Source organism: Gymnoscopelus braueri (genome assembly GCF_963280865.1).
Source record: "Gymnoscopelus braueri genome assembly, chromosome: 1".
Classification (NCBI taxonomy): domain Eukaryota; kingdom Metazoa; phylum Chordata; class Actinopteri; order Myctophiformes; family Myctophidae; genus Gymnoscopelus; species Gymnoscopelus braueri.
In genome coordinates, this window is record NC_137603.1 from 18,411,434 (window position 1) to 18,439,368 (window position 27,935).

Consider the following 27,935-nt stretch of genomic DNA (forward strand, 5'->3'; position numbering starts at 1 on the left):
GCCCGATTTTGGGCCGAATTGGCTTCGGGAAGCGTCGGCCAGTCGGTTAGGGGTCCGTCGGGGGGTCCGTCGGGACCTTTTCGGCCGACCCAGAGCCGACCGAACATGTTCAGCTTTTTAGCCGACTGGTAGCGCAGTGACAACAGAGGGCTGTCGGTGTTGCCAGATTATGTGAGAGAAACAAGCGACCATGTCTATGAAAACCTACATTCACTGTTTCTTGTTGTTGCTCCCAGAGAGAGAGAGATTGATTGATTTGCCCTACTTTTGCGCTGTGGTGATTGGGAGCAGGTGTGTAAATTTGTCCAGTGACGGAGTCACATGCATCTGTGTTTATGTATAAATATGTAATGCGCAAGTAATGTAAACATATCCTTCTGAGTGGGAGTTCAAGCATTGCATGAATAGGCTCGTAAAGCAGGGAGATAGTGACAGAGGAAGAGTGGTAGAGGGGGAGAGAAAGAGGGGGGAGAAAGAGAGAGAGAGAGGGAAAGAGAGAGAGGAAGGGAGAGAGGGGAGAGAAAGAGAAAGAGAGAGGGGAGGAAGACAGAGAGAAAGTGGGTGAGAGAGAGGGAGATACCAGAAGCGAGGGAGAGAGAGGAACGGAGAAAGCGGGAGGGAGAAAGAAAGGGAGAGAGACGGAGAGAGAAACGGAGGGAGGGAGAAAGAGGGAGGTAAAAAGCGGCAGAGAGAGAAGGAAAGAAAGAGAGAGGGAGAGACACAGGGAGAGAAAAAAGGGAGAGTGAAAGATTGAGAGAGAAAGAGCGAGCGAGAGATTGAGGAGACGGAAAGAGGGAGAGAGAACGAGCAATTAAGTGAATTGCTTTCACCTGCTGCTGCTGCTGCTGTGCGGAGTGTGCTACATGGCATATCTCCGCCAAGCCAGGGTGACCTACCCAGGCTCATGAAATTCATATTCAGGCATAGTAGCCAATTAGAATGAAATCTTCAAAAACGGACTCATATACTGATACAGAACCATATATTGGCTATATATTATGGCTGTCGGGTGGAAATCTTGTATGTTCCTTTTTTATTATTATTTAAAAACAATTTAAAATCGTGAAAATAGCCAATCTACAAGCTGTAATTATTAATAATTAAGAATTACTATATTTTAAAGAGTGAAAAATCAACTAAAGTCATTATTAGTGCAAGTTCATTCACATTTCATTTGAATGAAAATAACTTGTGGGTAAAATACATTCTGTGAATCTAATGTGATTAATGTGACCCCTACTTCAGTCAGTGAAGTCCAGGGCTGAATGTGACATATTGAGACCTATATAACTAAATATTGGTCATTTGCCAACACATTATTTTGTGAAATAAATGGGTAATATTTCACAGATAGTTATACTATTCTTATAATATATTAAAATACAATCATCCTTAACCTTCAAGTTAAATGCATTATTTCCGTGGACTTAAAAATCATTTTTGGACTTAAAAATCTTTATTATTTTTTTGGATGGCCTTCCTGCCCTGGCAGGAAGGCCGGGCAGGGCCTTTGTGCCCTCCAAAAAATTACAACACCAAAGGCCAAGTGGCCTTGCCCCTAAAATGACGAAATTCCAGGCTTGAATGCAATAGATGTACTCTGAGTCTGTTACAAGTAAAAGTCCGGAATTCAACATTTACTTGAGTAAAAGTACTAAAGTATTGGTATAAAAATGTACTTAAAGTACCAAAAGTAAAAGTACAAAAATGTTTGAAAATAGCAGATCTACAAGCTCAGAACGCGTGCATCGCAACACGTTGTGAGCTTGTAGATCTGCTATTTTCAAATAGCTTATAGGTATAAAATAGGGCTAAAGTGGTTAATGTATGTTTCATAATGATTTATATCTGCAAAGTAACTAGTAACTAAACATTTCAAATAATTGTTGTGGAGTACAAGTATAGACAATTGGAAATACTCCAGTAAAGTAAAAGTACCTCAAAATTGTACTTAAGTACAGTACTTGAGTAAATGTACTAGTTACTTTACACCACTGCACGTCAGTGAAGAAAAAACGCTGGGAACATCCCTAAGTGGCTTTGCAGGGAAACAAGCCCAAAGTCGCTTATAATAAGCAGACCTGGCAACGCTGGCACGCTAAAAGTCAAATTAGCACATGAATGGCCAGTCGGCTGACAGACTTAAATGGCAACTTTTGCCAACCGAATACCAGTCTGTTGCAGTCTGGAGTAGTCTGCAATAGTCTGGACGAGTCTGTTTGGTGCGGAGTTGCCTTTAGGCCCTCAGGACCCTCTCAGGGGCCCTGATACAGCCCCTTTTTGACTATGCTAGCTCCTCTTGGTACTCCAACACCTCAGTGTCACTGCAGACTAAGCTTCAAACCTCCCAAAACAAACTGATCCGACTACTTCTCAGACTGGGGCCCATGACCCACCTCTCTCCCACTCACTTTGCCAGCCTAGGCTGGCTCAGGGTGGAAGACAGGGTTAAACAACTAAAAATGGGTCTGGTCTTCAAAATTGTAAATGCAGATTTGCCCGATATGCCCCCTATACCCGCATATCTGTATAAATACCTCGAAAAAGTTAGTGACACCCACAGCCACGAAACTAGAGGGAGCGTAAACAACAATCTGGTACCACCCACCCATAAAACAAACATGGGCAAATTCTCCTTCTATAGCACAGCCACTAAGGAATGGAATAGTCTAACCCCATCCCTCAAAAAATGCAGTTCGCTGGGCTCATTCAAAACAGCCCTAAAAACCCATCTTTCTGGAGGCCGAAAGAGGAGCTAGTACCAGTTTCCCTGTAGACAGACGACCCCCCCCCTCCTCTTTTTGTACATATTTTGTATTTCCTCATGCTTTTTTTGTATATAATTTTTATTTTTCCATGCTTCCCCCCCCCCCTTTTTTTTTTTGTACATATATTTTTTAAATGCTTTTTTTGTACATAGTGGTATTTTTTTTAATGTATTATCTGTATTTTCATGTTGATATTGAACTGTTTGGTTGCTACTATATATGTCTATGAAATTAACTCAAGGACCCCAACGGAAACAAGTCCGCAAGGACTTTTTTGGCCGGACCTTTTAGACAAAAGCATTATAAATGTAACTGTGTTGTTTTACATTCTTTTGCCTAATAATTTCAATCAATTCAATCAAAACGGGGCTGCCCAGCTGTGGGATGGCCCCGCGAGCTATGGGACGAAGTGCCTCCCGGGTTGCCAGATCATGTGCACATATCCCCCCACAGATGCGTCGACCGGGTTGGACTAGTAATTCTAAATTATAAAAATAAGTTGTACAAATAAATGTTGGCTAGTTCTGGACATATTGAAGTTTATTGAGGACTTTGGTGGCGGTGCCATGGAGGGTACTGTTGCAATAGTCAAGCATGGATGAGCGTTTCAGCTGCAGAGAATGACAGAGACAAGAGGGCCGGAGACGGGCAATGTTCTTGTGGAAGAAGGCAATTTGTGACCTGGTTTACATGGGGGAGGAAAGGGTGGGGTCAAGAATGATGCCCAGTTTGCGGACATGGGTGGAGGGTGTGACAGTGGAGCCATCAATAGAGTGAAAAGTCTTGGGTAGAGCGGGTGAGGGGCGAACAGGCTTTTTGCATGTAGTTTAAGTGCAAGGGGGCGGGGCCGCGGGTGGTGGGTGGGGAGAGAGCCTGGCGACGCGAGCTATGTTAGTGCACTGAGTGGCAGTTGGGGCAAACGCAGTCCCCACAACATCATTTACGATTCTGTGCCTATCGGTACATAACTCGGACGGCGCTTAGTCGACTAGCAGACCATCGGCCGGTCGTCGCGGGCACTCGCGCCTGGAGGCGCTCGGGCGCGACTCCTCGGCCTCAAGGTCTGCTGAGTCGGCGCGCCTCCGTCATGGTCCAAAACTATACTTTATCGGCGAAAAAAGTAGTCTGCGGTTGTTTGAAAAATCGTAAATGATGTTGTGGGGACTGCGTTTGCCCCAACTGCCACTAACATAGCTCGCATCGCCAGGCTCTCTCCCCAACCACCACCCGCGGCCCCGCCCCCTTGCGCTTAAACTACATGCAAAAAGCCTGTTCGCGGGTGAGGGAGCTGGGACCAATGATAAATTCAGATTTTTTTTTTGCAGTCGAGTTGAAAATCTACACACTTGTCCAGAGCCCGTCTAAATTGGTCCGTCAACAATAAATAAAACCCAAGGCATATCCTACCAATGACCAAGTTGCTCAGTTTCAATTACTTTTTCATTATGTTTAATATTTCTGTTAATGCAGCTAATAGAAAAATTATGTGCTGCACATGAATTAGGACAACAACAGTCACCAAAGAGTATGTGGGTTTTCAATGAATTTTACGTGGCGTTTGATGCTGAATGGGCTTATATACACACAAATTGTAAGGAGGGGGGCGTGTCAGATATTTCATAGTCATTTGATCACTAAACTGATACTTAAAATGATTTAATTGGACTGGATTGGTTAAAAGGTTCTGTCATCTTTATTAAAAAAGTAAAATAATAAAAAACAAACATTATATACATGTACATATACATATACACAAAAAAACAAAACTAATTAGATACAGGTCAAAGCGGGCCTATTTAGCGCCCCTGCCTTAAAATCTGAAGCCTCCTCTTGATGTCCTCCAAGGTGGCAGTGGAGACAGAGCTAGTTGGGCGGGCAGGGCTCTGGGAACAGGCCACTGGTCCAGAGGTGTGTGAGGATGGTTTGTCTGCCTCCTCTTGCTGTAGTAGAGAACATGAATGTGAGATCGATTCAGTCATTGCCAACATCTCAAATCAATTTCACATTAGTCTGAGAAAATGCTACAATCCGCAAAAGGTTTCCAATTCTCCAACATGAACTGAAATTGTGACCGAGTCATTAAATTGATTTGTTCTATTAGTGGTAACATTTCATTGTTTTATTCAGTGCACCTTTTTCTTCCATTTTAACTTAGAAAAGATCTATATGCGTAAGCCATTTTACAGAACACTGCTGCAGCAGTTTTATCACAATGCAGTGAGAAGCCCAACATACCTTCATGTTGTTAGTCAGTCCATGATGTTCTTGCAACACTTGCCGTTTCTCAGGGTTGCAACCGGAGCCAGAGACCTTAAAGGGAGAGACTATTGTTAGTTTGAAATTCTTACGTGTACACAGGAATAGTCTCCAATATTATTGTGTATTAATGTTATCGAGAGTGCAAGCTACTTTAATATATATTTGATTTCAAACAAGTTGATCCCCATATTTACTTCCTCAATTTAATACAGAATTAATTGTTCCCTACTTAATTACCATCATTACCATGCACGCGTGTTTATGCACCATTTACAAACATGTCATTTAAACAATTGTATACCAAAAATGCACAGCTCTAAACAAAACTTTTATTGTAGCTTGGGAATTCTTACCTCGTCTTGTCAAACATAAAATAAATAATGACTGTAGTCTACTTTGTCCCGTCCTCAATACCCCTTTTCACTCATTAACCTGCTACTTAATAATCGGTTGCCCTTGTGTTGTGGTGACATATTACTACATTTACATTAGCATTATCAAGCTATTGGTTCTGAGGATACAGCTCCCTAAAAATCTATGCATGTTATCGACACAATGGCTTTGTTTTCTTTTTCAATGTGTCATTTTCCCTTTTTATAGCCATCATCAACTACGACTTGGCCAATAAAAATTATAATTAATCATGACTTTATTGTTTATTCCATGCACCTCATTGGATTGTAGCTTAGGTTTGAAAGTTCTATGTAGATACTACGGTTATTTATTTAGCCTGCTGCTGCAGCAGTTTAATAGGAATGCACTTCGAGCCCCAACACACCTTAACATTGGTCAGTCCATGATGTTCTTGTTGCTTTTCAGGGTTGCAGCTGGAGCCAGAGACCTTACAGTGAGAAAAGACTATGGTTAGTTGAATATTACACACACACACACACACACACACACACCACTACAGTCCGTGTCAAAAATGCGTAGTTCGCCACGGCTCCTTTCTGGGGCATCTTCTGTTCAAACTCTAGATGCTCCCACTGGCTCAGATAATGGAAAATATCAAAATATGTTACGTTATATGTATAATTATGTAGACGACACAAATTTACATAACCAGGTCCAACACAAGCACTGAGAAAATGTACGAAACACAGCAAGAAAGCACGCAGTGGCTCCGCCTTTGACTAGTTCAAATTCAAAACAGTGGGTTGCGCACATCCAGTTCGTTGCTGGTATTGGATACAAAATCGCAAGTTTAAAAGAATAAAAGTCTGCACAACAGCATTGCTCCTCACGGTTTCGTTTACTGAAAACACAGAAATTACATGGTACACAACATTTCGGCCACAGTTGGCATTCAACAGGTCTGCCAGTGTGCAACTGGGTACAGGACTTCCTAACGGCCAGACCCCAAGTGGTCAGGGTGGGCAATCACATCTCTCCAATGTAAAATAATGTTTTATGGTATGATACATGGACCGTCCAGATTTCTCAGTTTGTCTGATACAGTTCTGGTTTCTGAACCAATTGTGAAGAAGCAGCTTAAGCACTTTGAAATCCTTATTGAGACACACACACACACACACACAGGATCAACAGCACACTATATTTGATTTAATTGTACAAATAAAATGGGATATTTAAACATTTTGAAAGTGCAAATAACTTGGTGCAAATGTTTGTGTATACATACCACATTTTCTTTTGCTGTTGCAGGCGTAAAAACTTGGGACTTCAACACGTTCTTAAGATTTGCCTCCAGAGTTGAGGACTCCTCTGTCACTAGGGTCATATGTTCCATGATCTACACAGACACACACACACACACACACACGGGTACTTTTAACACTTGCGACAAATGTTGTGAAAAAAATTGTTTCACATCTTTAGATTAGCAGAAATTGTCAAATTCTTCCTCACCTTTCAACCCTAGTGTTTTTGTTACACCAAATGCTGTCTAAAATACCAGAAGATCTTGATAACCGATACATAAAAAATGGCAGCACTAGCAGCTAAACCTTATTTGGAACATCTAAATACTGTGTTCTTGACTGCTGCGAAGACTGGATTAAAGTTGAAGTGTAATAAGTTGTCCCCTAAACTTTGGCATAACCTTCATTCAGGAATACAATACATTAATTAACCTGCCTACTGACATTGGGTTATGAACTGTCCACAGCTTACCTTTGAGACACAGTAGACAGAAATGGTACCATCTTATAATGAATGACCTTCCTTTTTCTTGACCACAACGTTAATATAATTTAGATGTTATTTAAACAGATGCCAGGTCCATTGTTTACCTTGTATCCTATAGTTCAATGTACAGATCGTTTTTTTTTTAAATAGTAGATAGTTTAAACAGATGCTAGGTTCTTGGTTTACCAGTGATCCTAGTTTCCAGAGGTACTACACTGTCTCTCTGCATTATATGTATGCGATTACCTTGCTTATTGTAAGTCACGCCACATAAGAGCGTCTTATTAAGTCCAAGTGAGCTAGCAGTAAAGCCCTCACTTTGTTACAAAACAATATTTCATTATTCCATTTGAAAATCAATATATTTCAAGTATTCAAGACATTGCATTCATGGCTGAGTGGATAAAATGAGAAAACCAGCACCAGCCAGGTTGTGACAATTGGTCAATGGTTGGTCAGATCAACCCGAGGGGTCATCAGATGTCATACTCTGTCCTTTTATCACAACCCCTCACCCAGGGCAAATGTTGGGCTGGGTATTTGATGAATATAGAATTATCTCACATTGATACACTGCATCATTCATACACTGACCTTTGGCCCTGTGAGTCGACACAGTGTGATGATCAGGGTCTTGAGCGTGCGTTGAGGTAGGGTGTTGGGAAACTGGCGAAGCTTATCTTTGGTATACACCGTCATGAAGTTGTGAATGTCCAACAAGACCCTGTCCAAGTTTAGAGTAGCGATGATGTCCGGAAGGAACCTGGTCACCCTCCATATACACTGAGCAAACACACAAATCATTAAACAATTAGGAATCTTCTCTTAATTTCAACAGTATGCAACAGGAAGTACAGTGAAATAAAATAATGAGTCACAACAGAAACTCTCAGTTCCTCCAACATGCCTAAAAACTAAAAGTGATCAGGCAATCTTCGTTGCTTGCATTTTTTTCTCCTTCGCTTTTAACCTAGTCTGAGGGCTGTTTGGAAACGTTTTCTTTTTCCTTTTTGGTTTTAATCTGTCCGTTTGCTTTTGATAATAGTTTGCTTTCATTATAGAGTTCAATTTTATTTATTTTTTGCTATTTTGAGCTCTTTGAACTCGTCATTGATACGTCTTCTCTCGACTGGAAAGCACTTTGGATCAACTCTTGTTTTTAAGCTTGCTATACAAAAAAGGTGACTTGGCCTCAGCTCATAATTATGTGCTGTACAATAAGTCAAAAGGGGAAAATAAAAAAGTGGAAATCAAGTCCGTTACCTTCATCACCAAGTCTGAGAACTCGGAGGAGAGAGTGTAGTTCGGGAGGGCATCTTGTAAAAGCACCAGCAGAGCACTGAAAAGGAAAGAAACGGTAGAGCTTAAGTGAATGCTACCTTTGTCCCCAACGTTGGGTGCGAATTCAAACTAAAATATCAAATAAGGGGACTAATTGAATGCACACATACCCGAGTACATTCGTCTGATCAGCCTTCAAGAGAAGCTGTCCCATAAGTTTATTAACAGAGCGGGTGACCTGCGCTCCATCTGAAAGCTCATTCACTCTGTTGTCTGACAGCGCAGTCACCATGCCCTCTATCAGGTCTTTCAGGATACCTGAAGAGACTTGCTGCGCCAGCACCTCTGCCTCAAATACCTGGGGAAAGGATATCATCATTTCAATTCTAAACGCAGAGCCATCCTTTTTAAGCATTACCCTGGGGCTACAGCAGCGCAAGCTCATGGCACAATGCATTAGGAACTGTCATATTTTCACATATCCTCACAACAGAATTATAGGATGTGCATTAAATATCAGCCACATTCCCGTTAAAATATCAAATCCATAAGATATCCCACCTAGAAACAAATACTATTCCAGAGAGGTTTTATGTAGGCATCATCGAAGTGACAGTGTGAGTGAATTGAAAGAATAACAGCGTTATTATGAGTCATTTTGGCCATCTAGCACCCATTACTCACAATACCCCATACTCACAGACAAGATACTCATGGTAATGCAGCTGTACAACTTTGAGATGTCTCTTCTAGATACACGCTGATTGGCCAGGTGAGAGCTGTGGATGAGGCGCAGCTGGAACAGGGCAGCATTTAGAAAGGGGTTCACAATTTTGACCACAACCTCTGAAGTGCTATTCTTGCGGAACTCCTCATCCATCTGTGTAACAAAGGGCAAATTAAGTAAAGTTATTTTTTAAATCCTGCTTTGCCTCCCACTGATTTTAGGGCTATATTTCTCCCTGTACATTTCTGAAGGTGTTAGCAGGAGAGTGATGGAAATAGTTTGTGTTCATACTTGGATTAGGGCTTCCATGCTGGTGTGAATGTCTTCAAATGCAATTTTGGACAAGAGCATGTTAATGCGGACAGTGGCACCTGCATTGACATTGTACACTGGAGCAAAACGTGGATTTGACCTACCAAAAAAAAAAGACGAGATAATTGAAGATAAATGTGTGGACAATATTGTTCCCTTGTGCATTTCAAGCAAAGAATGGGTTAATTATAGAAGTGTCAGGGGCAGCATGTGATGCTTGTGGTACACCTACTAATACGCTCAATCTTTTGTGAACACAACATACAAAAATGACAGCATTGCAGAATCCTGAGGAACAATCATTGTGGAGCACACACAAACACCTTGAATCCTGAGAATGCATCTTACTTGAACTCAGGGATGTCTAGAGGCTCCAAGTTATCCAAATTGTAATCCTCCAGCTCGGGTAGCTCCTTTGCAACAGAGAGGTTACTTTCGAGCTCCTCTGGAAGGTCCAGGCTGAATTCCTGGTGGGATGCCTGGGCAATCTGGGGTTGACGCTGACTGCTGACATTGGACAAAACATTTTGAACACATGCTCTCTCAACGTCTCACCACGGTTCAAAGCATCATGACCACATGCACTCATGGTACACCACTGTTCAATGCATAAGTCTTATAACTACAAATAATGATTGATGATAGTATAAATATACAAATAATGACTGAATGCCACATGATCTTCCTCATCATAGTATATATAAAATGACTGAAAGGCTTTAAAGGACAACTTTGTTTTTTTACAACCAAGGTTTATGTTTTAGATTGTAATTAAAGCAAATAAGTTTTTTTTAAATTTACTGCTTTCTATAGTTTTAGCAATTTTCGCGATCTTTTTTACAGTGGGCGGGGGCATTCTGTCCGGTGGCTAAATATGTATTTTTTTTACACAATAACCCGGCGTTTTCTTCATTATTATTTACACTAGCTCTTCTAGCCCCCAAAACTCACATCTGGCCATCAAAGACCACAGGACCTTTTTTATTGTGTAAAAAAAGGCATATTTAGCCACCGGACAGAATGCCCCCGCCCAAAATATCGCTAAAATTGCTAAAACTATAGAAAGCAGTAAATGAAAAAAATAACACTCATCTTTTATTTACTTTAATTACAAGCTAAAATATAAACCTTGGTTGTAAAAAAAACAAAGTTGTCCTTTAAGCCACATCTTCCTCATCATAGCATAATACAAATGACTGAAAGCCACATCTTCCTCATCATAGCTTAAGTGTACCTGAGTTTAGTGGGTTTGTCAACGGCTGGTTTGCACAGCAGGCTGGCGTTGGGACCGGGTGCTTTGTCGATCAAGGACGGAGCACTCTCCTTGGCCGAGCGCTTGATCCTCTCCTCCAACATGCTCATGTCCTTGTCTGGCAACTAGTGACAAAGCAACAGGATGACACGCTCTTATTGTGGCTGCAGGCATCTAGAATCTCTGTTTCTTCTGATAGCAGGAGGCGAAGGGCAAAACTGGCACCTGCAGTAATTCTATTTCCCCATTTAAAATCGTCCAGGTTAGTATCGGTTAGTTTTCAGGGGCAACTCTGGCCAATAGAATAAAAACAAATATTCATGAAACATACAATTACTAAAACGAAAAACATTTAAGAACCATGGACATAACCTACACATTTAATTTCAGTAGGAAAGGGACAGCAAGGTACGTACATTGCCAACGAGTTTGTAAACCTGCTCTCCAGATATGTTGTACACCACAACTATGGTTTTCAGAGCTGCATTGCGCACCGAGGCGTCTCTGTCTCCGATGTGAACAGCAATGGCCTTGAGTGCTTTTGCTGCCGTGGGCTGGCAGACGGACACACCACACAGCTCAATAAGACAGCCTAGTTCCTCCAGACACTCTGGATGGAGAGGGGAAAAGTTCCCATTTCAAATCATGAGCAGTAAATCAAGAAAACATGAAATACCATTAATACCGTCGAGATGCACTAGAGCAATGTGCTTAAAAGGCCATACTGCAGGCAGTCTGGGATTTCTTACCAAATGACTACAACTCGGGTGTATTTTATGTTACAGCATACCATTTTCAAAATCATTCATCGACTTGCTTGATTTTAGAAGCCGCTTGATTTGATTCAGTCACAATTGGCTTTCAATACAATGTTGTGTGAAGGAATTTGTGAAAACAAAACCTATTCAAATAAAGTTTATTATTTATATGGTATGAAAATCAACTTGCAGAGGCATGAACACTAAATGTTATTCAATGGTTATAGTTTTGTCAAAGTTACCCCGTCATTAAATTCACAAATGAAATTCAAACATCCATGATTTATTAACTATGATATGATATTTGGCCAACTCAATTACTCAGGCAAGTTGGGCAACATTATGACAGGAGAAAATGCAAATATGCGAAATTCAAAAGCAACGACACAAACGTGAAATGATCTATGTTTATGTAAGATGTATGGCTGTGTGAATATAGACAATATCATATAATCACAGCAGTATGGTCCTTTAACCCTAAAATGTCCCAGTGCCTGGTGGTTAAAAGCATGAATAATAAAGTGCTATGTTTACCAATTTGTCTGGATGTGGATGATAACAGATAACATACCAGTTATTATATTTAACCACTCACCAGTTCTCTGCTTGGAGTTCTTAGACTTGGTTCCATCCATGACAAAGGGAAAGATTTTGCTGGAAGGGTAAACCTTGCAAAGCATGCTCATGATGGCGCGCGCATCCTTCCTCACCACATCCTTGGATTCACCCATCTTCCAAAGAAAAAAATAAAAGATGTATACGTTGCATAGAGAAAGAATATAGAGTAGATCAGGTACTGATGCAGAACATATAAGGTAGTGCCTTTCTGCTGTGTGTGATGGGGGTGACTCAGATGGCCCCTGTGCACATGGGGTGTGTCAACAAAGATATTCTGGACAGGCCACTGTCGCCACTGCAACCAGCAACCTGACTAAATAGTGCAACTCATCACTGTCACAACCCGCCCCCACACACACACACGACACATTTTATACACTATAAGCCTGATGCAAACACAAACCTTGAGGATGAGGTAAGGAATGAAGGAGCTGGCCTCCAGATCACTGAGGTGGTATTTCTGCTCGCTGAGCGAGAGGAAGAGGAGCTTGAGGAACTCCAGGGCCTTCATCAGCACACTGGTGTTGGTGTCAAAGAAGCGTAGTGTGAACCACTTGAGGATCAGGTCAAGGCAGGACACTATGGCATCGTTTTCAGCTTCCAGGCGCTGGAGCAGGCAAGAGCCAGTGGGACAAAAAGGTTACAAAATAAAATGTCATTAAAGCATATTCGAAGAATGAGTATGAAATGCATTATACAGATTAAGATGGTTTGAAACCACTTCTGAGTGAGTCAGATGGCCCCTGTGCACATTGGCGTGTCCCCAGGATGGTGTCGGAATGGAGCGCGGGGTGCCACTTGCAACCTGACGCCCCATCCAATAGTGCAACTCATCACTCTCACCCCACTCCCTCCATTATGAATGCGACGCTGAATTGACCATACTGTGCTGGTTCTAACCTCAATCATGGCTGCTATTGCTTTGATGTGGTGGTGAAAGTCGTGGTGGAAGAGTTCCTCTTGCAGCCATTTGGTAACGCACGGCACCATCTGAGCCTTCAACTGCTCCACATACTCCTCTTGGGGAGAGCCGAAGTTCCACTTCAAAATCTTAAAACACATTTATAAAAACACTGTAAGCAACATGTATTATAAAATAATTACTGCCATGCTTGTGTTGCTGAGATGTTTACAGGATTAAATCGGGCAGCTAAGTGAGTTTGCTTGGTTCTCACCCCTTTAACACCACCCCCCCCCCTTGATTACAGCCGTTTATACCATGGAGAATATTATATTCTGAGTTGCTGTAGGCCAGGGTGTGCCTCATTTTAGATTTTCTGCAGTATCATAGTTCTAAACTAGAAAAAGTGCTCCTCGGAGCACAGGTCTCCGCCAGGTCAGGTACGTTATTGTGGGGCAGCAATGTTCGGAATTAGCCAATCAGGATGGAATATGAACATTTTTACTATAGAGATCATGTGTACCGATGTGCGTGAAATTTGGATAAATTCTGAAGGCTTAATATCAAAAAATTTGTTTTACATAAGTCGGCCTCCTGGTGGCGCTATGAAAGACAAATGTGAAAAATACAGGGCACTTGTTTTTCCTTGGCCTCTAGGGAGTGTGCGTGCAAAGTTTCATGCAGATCGGTGCAGTTAGTTAAAAACACAAATCGTCCATTTATAGCGCCACCATGAGGCTGATTTGAAAATGTTCAAGTGGCATTTCTTCCTCGGCCTAGTGGGAATGTGCGTGTGAAATCTCATGATTTGAGGCATTTTGTTGAAAACGGAGCAATCCTGCAAACTTTGGAAGCCAACCTTAGCCAATCAGGATGAAATATGGAATATTGGACAGATCTGTGTTGATCACATGACTATAGAGATACTGTGTACTGATTTGCGTGATGTTTGGATAAAATCTGTAGGAGTACTGTCAAGAAATGTGTTTTGCAAAAAGCGGCCTCCTGGTGGCGCTATAAAAGGCTAATTTGAAAAATTTGGAGCAGAGGTTCTGCTCTGGCATCCAGGGAGTGTGTGTGCACAGTTTCGCTGCGATCAAGCCAACGGTGCCGGAGATTAGCTGTACACAAAATGACAGAATGACGGACACACGGACGGACGGACACACACGGACGGACGGACAGGGGGCAAAACATACTCTCTCGCCATGCCTTTCGGCCTGGCGGAGACAATTACATGCATAATTCAAATGGCATCAATTTGATATTAAAGCAATTAGCTGCAAAATCGTCAAATTATTTTTCAATACAACTTTCAAAACATATTGAAAAGTATTAGATGCAAATACTGGTAAAACACCTTTAAGCTCTTTTCCTCTTTGACACGCAGCTCTTTTTTGTTTGGTATCAGGATAAAGATTGGGCCGGATTTGTCCTCTTCATCTTTTCCCTTCCCTGAAGGCTTTTTCAGCACCACTCCGCTCTGGAGGGGAGGAAATGAGGAAAACAAATTGTGATTCAGTCAAAGTTAAAGCAGAAGGACATGGTAATGACCAGGGAGTTATCAGAAACAGTAAAAGATCTTCCATTTCAGCTCAACAATTTAACATGGAAACTCAAAATAAAATATGTGTGTTTGTGTAACCCTATTGGACAAGGTAATTAACAAAGCATGCAAAACCCCATGAAAATAAACAAAACGTTTAATGACTCACTTTTCCTTTTTGTGCCTCTTCTGTTGTTTTAGTATTCTTGGGAGGACATTTATCAGCGGCTTCTGAATCCAACTGGGCAGTTGCTGCTTTGATGGAGAGGAGAATACATATAATGATCAAATATGCTTACACTTTAGTTCAAAGGAGACTATATCCATCTTAGAACCCTTAGCTCAAATTGACTGGGCGAATCTTACAATTTAATTTTATTGCATTAACCTTACAAAATGACAAGCATACAGGTTATAAATCCTTTGCTCAAATTGACTGGCCTAATCATCTTAGATCAACTCTGCCTCTGCCAAGCACAGTTTAAAATTCAAGCCAGTGGAAAAAGGCACACGCCATCATGCCACAAATAGTTGGTTAGGACCCAGACTGAGACACATAATGCAAACGATTAAACACATTTCCCCCTTGCTGGGAGGATAAACGAAACAAACCTGCGATAAAAAACATTTCCCTTCGCTGGGAGAGGATAAACGAACAAACCTGGGGAACTCTTGGCAGGCTCACTGGTTTCCAGTTTGGCAGTCGGACCACTGGCAGCAGGTTTAGAAGTGGGACCACTTGCATTGGGTTTGGCTGGCATGATTGATCTGGCTTTTTCCAGCAGCACTAAAACCTGGTCCTTAGATGCAGGCTATAGACGGAAGAACAATTTCACCATTAATTATAAAGCTGCTTAACAGTATAGCAAAATGTAATATATTTCAAGAAACCCAGATGCAAGCTTTCTCCTGTGAGCAGTGCACACACAATGTAGAACAATATTTTCCTTAGTTTAATTCAAAGATCTATGAGAAACATGAAAAAAAAATTGTGTAATTTCTGGAAGAAACATTGTGCAGTAGTACATCCTTTTCCTCTCACACAACAGTGTCTACAACAAAAGCCAGCTTTTACAATCTGGTCTACCTTGAGCTTCCCTGCAGCCTTTTTCATCTTCTCAAAGCCCAGGTGGGTCATGAAAACAGGCAGGGCATCCTGGGCCTTCTTTCTCACATCAGCATTGCGGTCTTCCAGGCAGGCATACAATGGGCCCACGCAAAGCAGCGTATCTGCAGGCACTGAGCGAAGGGTGGCCAGGTGGCCTGTGAGCCAGCCGAGCAGCTGATGGAGGGGAACAGAATAAGACAATAACCAATCAATGAATGTTTATATAGATATTCAGACAATGAAGTTAAGGTAGGGTAAGTGAATTTTTTTTTGTTAAAAAAGGTTAAAGTACTATATTCTGATGGTAATCATTTCTACAGAGCGAACAGGGGTCTCTCCAGCGCTTTAGTAAACAGAACATATAGTACATTTTTAGGTAGGTGACAATTTAAGCCAATCAGGAGAGAGCACTGAAAATGCATTTTCTGTTTAATAAAGAGCTGGAGAGACATGGGAGACTCCTTTTACTGAACAAACACTCTATAGCAATGAGTACTATCAGAATATAGCGCTACTTAACACTTATTTTAACCAAAGTAAATCACTTACCCTACCTTTAAATTAATTGTTTAGTCATGGCCGCTATATTGATATCTGATTTATGAACCGCTTGGCCCATTTCAACGTACAAACCCTGCCTACAACATCATCTCTTGTACTACTGCAGGTCTCGATTGTCACCTTGACCTTTGAGTCCCAAAACTCAAATCATCCCTTTAGTTGAATCCTCTTGATCATTCCCACCAAGTTTCATGAAAATCCACCCATAGGTTGTCTATTTATCTATTTTTAAACCATGGACAGATACTGTATAGACTCAGAAGACATATCACCTCCTGTCTAAGGAAGGGGTTCTCCTTCCTCAACTCCTCGGACAACTCCTCCCCCTCCAGCCATTTCTTAATACCGGTCTGTTCCACCCAGGCATTCAGGGTGGCCAGGGCTGCAGCACGGACCATGTTCTGGAGGAATACACGAAAGAAACATCGTAAAACAGTAATCCATGTCAAAGCACAGGACAACCGTCACTTTAATCAGCAAATTAACCCAAATAGGGAGCATAGTAGATAACAGGTAGGTATGTTTAATGCATCTAGTAAAATAATATGGCAAAAGCCATTTAGTGCAGTTAGAAATAATCGATCTTCCTGTACCTTGCCGTCACCAAGGACAGTGATTACAGGTATTCCAAGAGGCTTGATTTGCTGCTGGATGCCAGGACCCATGGCAACGGCCATCTGCTGAAGGATGGATAGGGTCTGCTGGACCTGAATGAGACATATAGAAGCCTCAGATCAACATCTCTGTACATTTCCATTTTGTTGGTTGGCCTGGTAGGCCAACATTAAGGCTGGTTGTGAGACACTACTACGCACCAGGATCTTGTTGGAGTCGTTGAGGCGTGCTTTAAGTGCAATGGGCAAGTCTCCCACTGTGGGCTTGATGAACTTAGCTTCCGAGATGACCGCAGCGACTTGGTCCAGCCCTTCCTTGCGGACCTTCCAGTTTTTGTCCCCGATCTTTTCAACCATTTCCCCAGTTATCTTGTCACTGAAAGAGACATACAATATCAGATTGTTACCACCCATTGTTTTACTTCAGTGCAGTGCACACCATGGGCAGAGTGGCACAATGGACAGCTTGTGTAATTTCAGGATCTAGTTTACTCTTTAATCCATACTTTTATGTTGTTATGCATATGCCATCTTGTATCCAACTGTATGTTACTGGTATCGTGAACTACTGGTTTGTTTACTCTGTGTCCTATGTTGGCACTTTGGCAACCAGTGTACCACCTTCTTGTGTAGAAATTTGGTATACCAACAAATACTATTGTTTAAATTAAAACTAAAATAACTAATTGCTAAGCATTTAACCGACTATCCCCCTTAGGTCCCATGGCCATTACATGACAAATATGCAAGCACTGTATACTAACCATAGGTAGAGAATGTACACGCACAGTCCAGCGACAGTGATAATCAGATCCTTCCATGAGAACGTACATAAAGTCCAATGACTGTTGGATTAACCTTTAGTATTATTTTTGGTTACTTTGGCTACAGCAATCTTTGGCTACATCAACACTTACATTTCCCGCTGGTAATCAAATCTACTGCCATTACTTCTCATTGGACAAACTTGTTCTGAAATTGTTCAGAGACTAACCTGATGTCCGTGCGTGGCAGCATGTCGGTGATGTCTCCCTCTTCCTCATCTTGCTTCTCAGCCTCCTCTCCTTCCACCTGGCTCTCACGCCCCTTAGCAGAGCCCCTGATAGGTGCAGGAGGGGCCTGTCCTTGAATCTATGGGACAGCACATAACATGAGCAAGATTAATCTCAGTGCAGAAGACACATAATTGGCATACTGCTGTTGATAGGATACCAGTGAACTGATCAGTGAATATTCCACTCTATGTAAACAGTTGTGCTAGGGATACTGCATGTGTAATTAGTCGACTAGCGCATTTACGCATAGTTTTACACATTTACATTCAAATTACTGTCATGTCTTAATACAATGTAACATGTTTTGGGGCAGCAGTGGCTCAGGATGTGAAGTTGCTGCTTGGGAATCATAAGGGTTCCCAGTTCAATCCCTGGCTACCCCTGGGTTAGTGTTGAAGTTTGCACTGAACCCCTACTGCTCAAGATGAGCAAGACGGTGACTTGCATGTTTTCCTCTGCCATCGGTGTGTGAATGTGTGCATGAATGGGTCAATGTAATGCACATTGTAAAGCACTTTGGATTAAGTTGCACCATTTGTGGTTTAACACACTACCTTCTGAAACTCTGCATCAATCTGGGTTACTAAGGCGGCCTTCTCATCCTCGAAGAACATCCGCAGCGGAGATCCCATGTAGAGGTACATGACGCCCAGGAGACAAATGGCTGCTGTGCGAATGGCCTGCAACAAACAACCACACATTTAAAAAATGACAAACAATATTTCTGCTTCATATTTCTATGTCGTCAAATTTGATTCTCAAAGTAGCTACACCTTACTCTGGCAAATGAGTTTGTGCCTTCACCTCGTAAGATTATAAAGAGCAAACAAACACCATGCAATGAGATGTGAAACACTCACAGGATTTGAGGCTTGCAAAGCAGTCTTCACATGGCTGATGAAAGCTTTCACATTCATTCTGGAAGGACAAAAGCGATTGAAACCCGATTGAAAATACAACAGAAAGGCATTTAGACTCTGTAAATCCAAAACCTGTCAACTGTCACAGAGTGCGCTTACCCTGCGAAACCAAATTCTTTTATGGCATTAGCCAGCCAGCTCAGTGTCTCAGCTTGATTCTTTGGATTCTTCTGGGTGAAGGCTATTGAAACAACCTAAGTGAGGAGTTAGTTTCAAGTTAGTTACGTTTCAAGTTGCAATAATAGAAATGCTGAATACACAGACCTCCACAAATATTGGCTCCCATAATAAAAATTAACTCATGATACATATCTTAATCTAACATGTCAACAGTGAACTTTACAAACAGAATCAAAAAAATATCAAAATGCAGGGGTAGGTTTAATCTTTCCAAAATACTGTAGAAAAAAAAAAGAATGCCATCTTTGTCACCTGCTCAGCTATCCAAGGCAGGGTACAGGACTCCCCGATAGCAGTCAGGGCTTCCTTGGCTTTTCCGCCACACTTGACGTCTCCCACTTTGTCCACCAGAGCTTCCAGCACTGCAGAGGCTGACGTCTTAGAGAAGTTACCTCTCTGGGCCACCACAGCTACCACCTGCAGTTTTAACTGCATCACCTGGAAAAACAAAAGACAAATTGTCTTCTTGAATCAAATGAAGACGGTGCACACTTTAACCCATTAAGACCTGAGGCAGATTTTAAAAACGCCTTTTCTGAAAAACTTCAAATATTTATTCAAAAATTACCAAAAAGAATATCTCGCTATATACTGTACATAGCAATAAGAACCCCAAAAGGGGTTCCCAGCTTGAAAGGTATAGTTACTTGTTGTTCCAGGTCTACTCTAAATGGGTTAATAACTCCTTCCTTCAATGTGTGTCAGTAGTAGACAGAAGCTGATTTCAATTGGGCTGTCCTGCAGTCTGTCAAACTTAATTCACTCATAGCAAGGGCTATAAGTATATAAGCGCAGTAAGGGGAGGTACCTGAAAGTTGGTCTCCTTCCAGCCTGGTTTCCTGGACAGCATGCGGACCAGAGCCTGACAGGGCATCTCAGTGCGTTCGATCTGCTCCACGGTCTGCACACAAAACACAGCCACGGTTAAAGCTAGTCTTTTGCATACTACTGAAGAACAGCAAAAATGTTTATATAACATTACAGACCTAGAGTCAAATCATTTAGATACTGACCTGAAGGAACTCCTCCATGCCAGCCAGCCTCTCCTTCCAGTTGGTACTGTCCAACTGCTGCACGCAGGAGGCTGGAAGGACAGCAGCAGCTTTCTCTTGGCACACCTCCATCTGAGGACAGAAGAACCATCGCAAAAAGGTCAATGCTGCCCTCTCTCACTCCCTCTCTCCCACACACGTGCCACGTGCAGTGGCTATTGTGAGCTCCGGAGAAACTACAAGCTCACAAAGTGTTAAAGTTCAGCTCATTAAAGCCTTCTTTCCCAGTCCCAACTTTGCAACTATTTAACCTTACTGCGGGAGGGCGTGTCGTGTGTGTGAGATGAGCACGGCTGCATACATCCCACTCGCAATATATATATATATATAATAATATATATATATAAAATAAACACCCGCAGACTTTTGTTGCGGTTCCTTAGTACTTAACCAACGTGTTGAAATACAAGAATGCATCGATGAAGCAAGCAGCTTATAAAGCCTTAATTGTCAGATTCAAAACAGCAGTGCCAGCCAGTAGCCTACTGACTGTTTGTTTATTGAACGGTCAAAGCTTAGCACGTGTGGAATGTAAAATAAGAGCACTGTGCTGTTTTCACTGTTGCAACACTTAACCCATTAAGACCTGAGGCGATTCTTAAAAATGTTTTCTAAATCCTAACTGTTTTTTGAAAAAAATCAAAAAAAAGAAATCTCCAAATTTTTCAATAATAGCAGATCTACAAGCCCATAGCACGGCACTCGCTATGAGCACTTGGGTTAAAATGAAATAACAAGTGTGAACCCATAGTCATAGCTATTTGGCATAAATATTGGAGGTACAACATTTTTTTATTGTTTTTATAAGTAAAAATAAAATTGTTAAATTGAACTTTATAATTGACGATTTACTTTTTGGGCAAGTAGAACATGACCTGTACTTGCCCGATGGGCAAGTGCCTCTGAGACCTTAAGTGTCAACCCCTGACCATAAAACCAAGAGAACTTGCTGCATGGTCATTTACAGTATATGATCACTCACAGAGAGTTCCGTTTCCAGCACTTCTTTAGCCTCTGCCACATTTTTGCTTTTTCCTGCCTGGGATCGTGCTCCAGCTGCTGCGGTCGTCTTGGTTTTCTTGGTAGCCACATCAGCCTTCTAAAAAATAAATTATATATACACAAATATAATATGCTGCTCATTGTCACCTTTTTAATTAAATGATATATAGACATATATAATATGCTGCTCATTGTCACCTTTTTAATTACAATATATTTTCTAAAACTCAGTGGTGGACAGAAGGAAATCTAAAATCGCTATGATCCTTACTTTAGGTAGAGGGGTCTTTTTGGGAGGTCCAGGGACCACAGGTGCTGGTTTCAAGGTGGATGCAGAACTCTGCGTCTGTGCTGCTTTTTTCTTTCCCCCAACAACCTCTACCTTGTCAGCAATCTCCTTAATCTGAAGAAACAAACAGCGATATGGAAATGAGAAACTGGTCATTTAAGATGCATGGAAACAATGTCCGCTGAAAATAATCCCTTGTTGGTTGGTTGTCACAGGGTTCCAACACATTTTCCATTTTGAAATGTCATACTTTAACTATTTTTCACACCATATTTGACATCCGCGTACAAATCGCTGGATGAACCGTTTTATGTTCCATTCTGACTATGTAGGCTAATGTTTTCAAATAAAAAGATTGTAGCCAGGTACTGTAGCTCATACAAAATTTACGTCAACTTAACCAACGCCTTTGTCATAGTGTCACATGGCAAAAATAGCCAATCTACAAGCAGATTGTTTTTTTTTTATTGCCGCCAATGATGTCATGCTCAAAATAGGGACGCCAGGTTGAAAGTGATTAACGCCAAATACAGGCAACGTTAAAATGTGCAATGCTATTGGTGTGTCCCCCCCCCCCCCCCCCCATGTAAATTAGTATAGGGTATACCATCAACCACCACAATGTAGCCTCTTGGCTTATGTAGCCAAGACAAGTTGTGATTTGGCACTATAATTATTTGACTATCTAATTGGCCATCAGTGTAGGTTATATTATTGCCATGATTATCAACAGCAGCTGATGTTTTTAAAATGCTGCTGCAAGAGCTTTTATTCCTCTGGTAGTTCCCATCTTATAACGGATAGTTCACCCCCAAAATGACTTTTTTTTCCTATCGAGTAGTCTCCCCATGGAGACTTGAATTCATGGATATATATATATATTTTTGTCGCATTCCTAAGCCAATAATCTGATGAACGGCAGCGGTTCCGGAACAGCTGCCTACCGGTCCACTGGTGATTAAATTATTGGCTTAATGCGACAAAAACTAAAAAGATATCCATCAATTCAAGTCTCCATGTTCTTTGGGTGAACTATCCCTTTAAAATTCAACCATTTGCTCATTGGCTTGAACTGAATTACACATACAGAGCAGATGACTCAATGCATGGGATCCATGTTATCTGCCAATTATCACGAACTGCATTGACAAAAGCAAGTCACACAAAACCGTAGGGATCACTTTCCCAGCATCTCAGACTATTCAGTATACACTCCATTCATCGTGTGAGCACCTATATTAGTGGGCACCTATATTAGTGGGCATTTCAATGCAGCTTACCTTATCGAGCTTGGTTTTATCAAGGTCAGCCAAGAAGGGGTTAACGGCCTTCTCTCCCGCTACCTTCATCATAGTTGCCAGAACGTCGAAGGCAGCATCACGCACCTCAGGAGCTGAATCATTGACTTGCTGCCAGGACAGAAGGGAAAACCAAAACCTTAATATGCTACAGCTAATGTGATGTCTTTGATGTAACAGTTGTACACAAACAAGATCATTGAATAGTATGACAGAAGTCAAGTATTATGTGGTAATTTTCAGAAATGTTGAGGTGCGTGTATTGAACCTTGAGGGCAGCAGTACAGAATGACTTGACCAGCGGCTTGGGCACGATGTCAGGGCTGGTGACACGAATACTCCTGGCCAGAAACAAGGACGCCTGTTGCTTCACTGAAGGGTTTTTATTGTCCATCACGGCAAGAACATCTTCACTCACATTTTGTAGAGTCGTCTGAGGACAAAAAGTACATCAGTTATATATCATAGCCAGAGCAAGCACCAGGAGGGACTTGACACTGGCTGCCCAGCACTTTTAAACGTCTTGAGTGGACACGTTCAAGTTACAAGGCATGTTATAAGCATGTTATAATACAAATACAATCCGTTTAACAGTGTTTTATTGAACATCCTCACTCAGTTGTTTGAGGGCAATCACAACTAATGATATAGAGTACACTCCAAAAACTGCAAAGAGTGTGGGAGTGTGGTAGATTGTGGTAGATTGGCTTAAACATACTCTTAATTAGCAAGCCAACTAAGCAAGTCTTTATACAAGGAAAAAAATCTTTAAAGCAGATGCACACAATAGGCACTAGAAAAGTTATTTCTCAATGTCAACAAAACAAACACCATTAGACATTTGAAAAGAAAAATGAGCAATGTTAAAACAATCAGAGCCATTAGGGTTCAACAGCCAATTAGCAATAGCATTCAAACCCATAAGTACAAATATCAGTCCTGTCATTCAAGAACATATTATACGTAACATGGCACTATGGCTATGGGAGATGAGCTAGAGGGCTACCAACTCACACAGAGGAAAACAGCATCAATAGCTTCTTGCAGAGCTTGGATCACCAGAGCCTTCTTTTCCTTGAACTTCTCCAAAATGGTTGGCACCACCTAGATAGAAAGATTGCAGAGTTAGGATTCACACATTTCACAGGCTTCCCATTCTAAATGTGTGGCTCTATTGTCTGACACTCCCCCATAACCATAAAGCCTTACATAAACTTTTATTCGCACAGACCATCGAGACCCTGAGGATGTTATTTGAAAATGGTGGGAGACATTAAGTAAGTAGCCTTGGGAACCAACTGTTCCATTCTAACCACAAGGCATTGGTCAATGGGGACACTGAGCAACATTAGAACGTTTATGATATTCAATTACTCTGTAAAGACTTGCACGGTCTGACAGATTTCTAAATTCCATGGCAGGCCATAAATCACACGATCCGTCTCAATCCTGAATTCAAAGCTTTCAGTGCTCTTACCTGGCCTGCGTAGTTGCCAAACTTCTTTCTCAAACCAGATGCCAAAGCAGCTAGGCATTTAGCTGCCAGAGCTACCAGTAAAACATTGCTGTCTTTTCCAATGACCTACAACCAGAAGAAGAAAAAAAAATTGTTGTCCAGTACACATCTTTACCATGGATCAATTGAAACCCTGTCAAGTGGCTAACGGACGACAGTACCTTTTTCAATGCCCGTACCAAATCCCCGTAGTCCCCCTGTTCTAGCTTGGGGTTTTTAGCTAGTGGCTCCAAGGCTTCCAGCGCCTCTTTTCTCTCCTGCCATTTCTTTGCCTCCTGCAAAGACAGATTGATTTAACACTTGCCAGAGCTGCTCTAAGAAAATATTTCCCAAACTGTAAATGGATAGAGCTTACGATCTTCTCATAGAAATCCTTTGGCAGTTTAGAGAGGATCTCCACTGGCTCGAGGAACTCGTAGGCATCAACTTGCTGGGGCACGTCATCGGTTTCATCTAAGACAGAGAGAAAATTTATCTCAGCTAAAGCATGTTGTATACCATGATCCATGCTGCCGGAGAGAACGGAAAGTGAGTGGGCTTGTGTGTACGTACCGTCATCCTGGTCCCCTGCTGGTTCAATCTGTTCTTGCTGTTCATACTTGGCCCTCAGATCCTGTTGGGATCGAAGGAAGCGGCTCTGTCTGGGGGCTCCTTGAGGCACTTTAGCCCATTCCTCCTCCAGCTCCTTCAACTGAGAATACACACATTAGCAAGTATTATTATAAGTAATTAATAAGCACTACAGTGAGCAGATACTCATACAGGAAACATTTTTTAACTGCATTGAGTAATTCCAATAATATAAGTATAATAGATATGAGCATCCTTGATATACAGTAAGGCTTGGTTCACCTGTACAGCGTTTAAGTTCTGAAGCGAGGGCCGGAGCGCATCTCTGATCCATTTGTATATTTCTACAGCCAACAACCTCGCTTCATCCCTCACAGTTTTGTCTCTGGACTCGAAGAGCTTTGGCAAAATTTTAACAATTGGCTTCACGGGAAAAGTCTTGAGTCCAAACTCACTAGGAGAAAAGCAAGGATACAGAAATCAGTCAGCTATATGGGAACAAGGGTGCAAAAAAAAATAAATTTGAAAGTACTTTGTGCCAGCCCATGTTAGCTGGATAAGGGCTATATAAAGCTCTTATTTCCTGGGTATTAAATAAATTACATTCATCATAGCATTAATGAGACATAAATAATTTCATTTCACTACTAAACAGCCATCAACTCGGCACATATGCAGAAAAAAATAAAACTGTTACAAGAAGTCCTGTTCATAACAGAATAGCCATTTCATGTCCCTGTAGTACCTCAGAGCTCTTCGTATGACTTCCACACAGGCTAGAACAATCTTTGGGTTCTTGTTGTCGACGCCCTTGATGAGCTCTTCCTGGACAACATCAGCCTTTTCTATCTCAATATACATGAGGCAGATGTCAGAGCCCAACTCCTTGGCCCTCGCCTTGGGCTGGTTAAAGACCTTAGAGACGACGCCACTCACTACCTCACCCACTGACCTGCAGATGGCACAAAAGGGCAAAAGATAAAGATATATGGATTAAAAAACATCACACTTATTAATGGTTAATTACTCAATGAGAAAATGCAATATTTAACAGGACAAATGTATACATGAACCATTACATTCCAATAAAACAAATTTTGTATTCCATAAGGTTTAATGTGCAATAGCAGCATAAACGAAAGGATTAACTTCACACATTTTAGGCTACTGTAATCAATAAAATACACAATTGGCCTACATGAAAGATATAGAACATAAATGGTGTTTAGCAAATAGTAGTCTCATTTACCTGACTTCTAATAAAGAAGAAAACAAATATTGATTTTTTTTTAGCCCATCTGCATGGTACATTGATCTACCTACCTGGTAGCAACATGAGCATTTCCTATGAAAGCGAGGGCAGCTTCGAGGCCCCTCAGCTGGGCAACTGCATTGGACTCTTTCACAAAGTTCTTGATGAGCCCAAGGAACTTCCCCCATTCTGGGCTTTTATCATCACCAATCCTCTGAAATACCTTCAGAGCATCCTCATAGCCCTCTAACCTGGCCTTCCACACCTTGGGAAAAAGACAAAGGTTCATGACAAAGCTATTTTACCATGCTGGTCAGATTAACGGAGCATTACTCATGCATGCTCATGGCACCACTAATCGAGAAATTAAGATCATTTGCAAACCACAAGTAGCCGCAAGCAACTTAGATGCTATAATGCAAAGATTCTTGCGGCTAGTGTGCTAGTATCTATCACTGATACATATCATATACCTAGCTTTGCAGATCATATACCTAGATTTTGCTTTGATGACCCCCTATCTTCAATAGGGGGTCCGGGGACCCCTAGGGGTCCTCAGTTACCACAGGGGGCCACCAAATCTTTGTGTGATAATGTAGTTTTTTTTGGTTCGTTTTTTACATTAACCACTGGAACCCTGGCATCCCTATTCTTCTAAAAAATACAAAAAATGTCTTAAGTAATGTAAGGTATAAATGATCAGAAAATGTTTAAACATTCGAAAATTAAGGTCTAATATTTCTACAATCGCCACAAGTTGCTACAAAACCTGTAGATCCAGTCATTTTGGCACATAAACAAGGAAAAACTTAAGTCTGATAATGATGTACCGTGCATGATCACATTATGTATACTTTATTTTAATTATTTGTCAAATATCAAAGTGAACATTTTGGACAAAATAGCCAATTTTACATCGAGGTGCCCAGATAAACAGTTGTCAGTTGCATAAAATTGTGTGCTGTTCGCGTTTACCTTGTGTTCACATTTCTGCTCCACTGGTAATTTGGCCCAATCACTTTCGTCAGTCATGTTCCTCTTTGATTATCTGTGAAATTAATGCAACATAGGCCCTGTAAACAGACATGTCATCAACCAAGCAACAAAAAAAAAGAACGACGGTGTAGAATAGAAACATTATGGTGACAAACTCAGAGTTAGTTAGATATAAACCTTACCTAACCGCCAAACAATATACAGAGACGTAAATGAACACACGTGAACGAACATGGCTGTTAACAACAACAGCGTTGCTACCAGATCAGTGTTGCCAGCTTTTGCGAGAGAAACAAGCAACATAGGTCTATGAAAAATGGGCCACATGAGCACTTTAAACGGCTATTTTAAAAAGAGCCGATCTACAAGCTCAAAACAAACCACGACACGTTGTGCGCTTGTAGATCTGCTATTTTCAAAAGAATTCTTGACAAATGTGAAAAATGTTTAATATTTTTGAAACACACATCTTGTATAGGGCATTTTTTTTCCTGGTATACAATATTTATGGGGGTGCACAGACAAACAGATACATAGTAATTTGGGGGGGGGGTCCTTGACACAAAATGTTTGAGAATCACTGGTTTAAACAACCCCAAAATAAGCCCAAAGAGAGCAACAACTACACTTTAGAAACAAGCCCCAAAAAACGTCCGCAACCACCAATATTTACAAACAACTTTACAGAAAAACAAGCCCAAATTCGCTTATAATAAGCAAACCTGACAACAACACTGTACCGTACCAGACGTTAGCTGAAGCAAAAACGACTTTGAATAATAGCTTTAACACCAAGTGCTAATGTCAGCAGTAATTCTGCCAAATAACGCCAAAGCGAGTCACTAATAATCACCAAAACGCGAACAAGACTTACCAAAAACACAAGCACAATTATAAAAGCAGCGAGCTTCTGTCTTCCGTCAGTCTACGCTTCTCTCGGTCTGACGTCTTC

General features: G+C 41.4%; 1 protein-coding gene across 4 annotated transcripts; it reads right to left on the reverse strand.

The window, feature by feature from the left end:
- Window positions 1-4,438: 4,438 nt before the first annotated feature.
- Window positions 4,439-27,930, reverse strand: LOC308085871 (cytoskeleton-associated protein 5-like). Of its 4 annotated transcripts, none has more exons than XM_080429185.1 (43): window positions 27,858-27,930; window positions 26,963-27,035; window positions 26,059-26,252; window positions 25,481-25,687; window positions 25,018-25,189; window positions 24,718-24,856; window positions 24,521-24,618; window positions 24,327-24,440; window positions 24,127-24,231; window positions 23,664-23,753; window positions 22,918-23,082; window positions 22,632-22,760; window positions 21,334-21,465; window positions 21,043-21,159; window positions 20,022-20,132; window positions 19,817-19,909; window positions 19,261-19,446; window positions 18,928-19,022; window positions 18,769-18,826; window positions 18,463-18,588; window positions 17,848-17,984; window positions 17,055-17,229; window positions 16,833-16,946; window positions 16,512-16,640; window positions 15,658-15,852; window positions 15,232-15,382; window positions 14,740-14,822; window positions 14,385-14,507; window positions 13,024-13,173; window positions 12,527-12,730; window positions 12,101-12,236; window positions 11,164-11,357; window positions 10,730-10,872; window positions 9,844-10,002; window positions 9,475-9,595; window positions 9,157-9,336; window positions 8,627-8,814; window positions 8,439-8,514; window positions 7,770-7,958; window positions 6,670-6,780; window positions 5,806-5,868; window positions 5,004-5,078; window positions 4,439-4,708 (listed from the first exon to the last, which is right to left on the reverse strand). In XM_080429185.1, exons 2-43 carry the CDS (start codon window positions 27,017-27,019, stop codon window positions 4,565-4,567), a joined length of 5,628 nt encoding a protein of 1,875 aa, XP_080285311.1. In that variant the 5' UTR covers window positions 27,020-27,035; window positions 27,858-27,930; the 3' UTR covers window positions 4,439-4,564. The 4 variants fall into 4 exon arrangements, with proteins under 4 accessions (XP_080285311.1, XP_080285312.1, XP_080285309.1 ...); XM_080429186.1 differs by having other exon boundaries at window positions 9,844-9,999; window positions 14,740-14,825; XM_080429183.1 differs by having other exon boundaries at window positions 14,740-14,825.
- Window positions 27,931-27,935: the final 5 nt, after the last annotated feature.

What these genes read in the sequence shown, in the direction of transcription:
- LOC308085871 (XM_080429183.1), bottom strand. Translation starts at nt 27,019, where the DNA reads ATGACTGACGAAAGTGATTGGGCCAAATTACCAGTGGAGCAGAAATGT. An exon ending in GCCTGCCAAGAGTTCCCCAG is followed by an intron (nt 14,826 to 15,231) that starts GTTTGTTCGTTT and finishes TCTCCATCAAAG; the next exon opens with CAGCAACTGCCCAGTTGGAT. An exon ending in TTCCTTACCTCATCCTCAAG is followed by an intron (nt 12,237 to 12,526) that starts GTTTGTGTTTGC and finishes TTTCTTTGGAAG; the next exon opens with ATGGGTGAATCCAAGGATGT.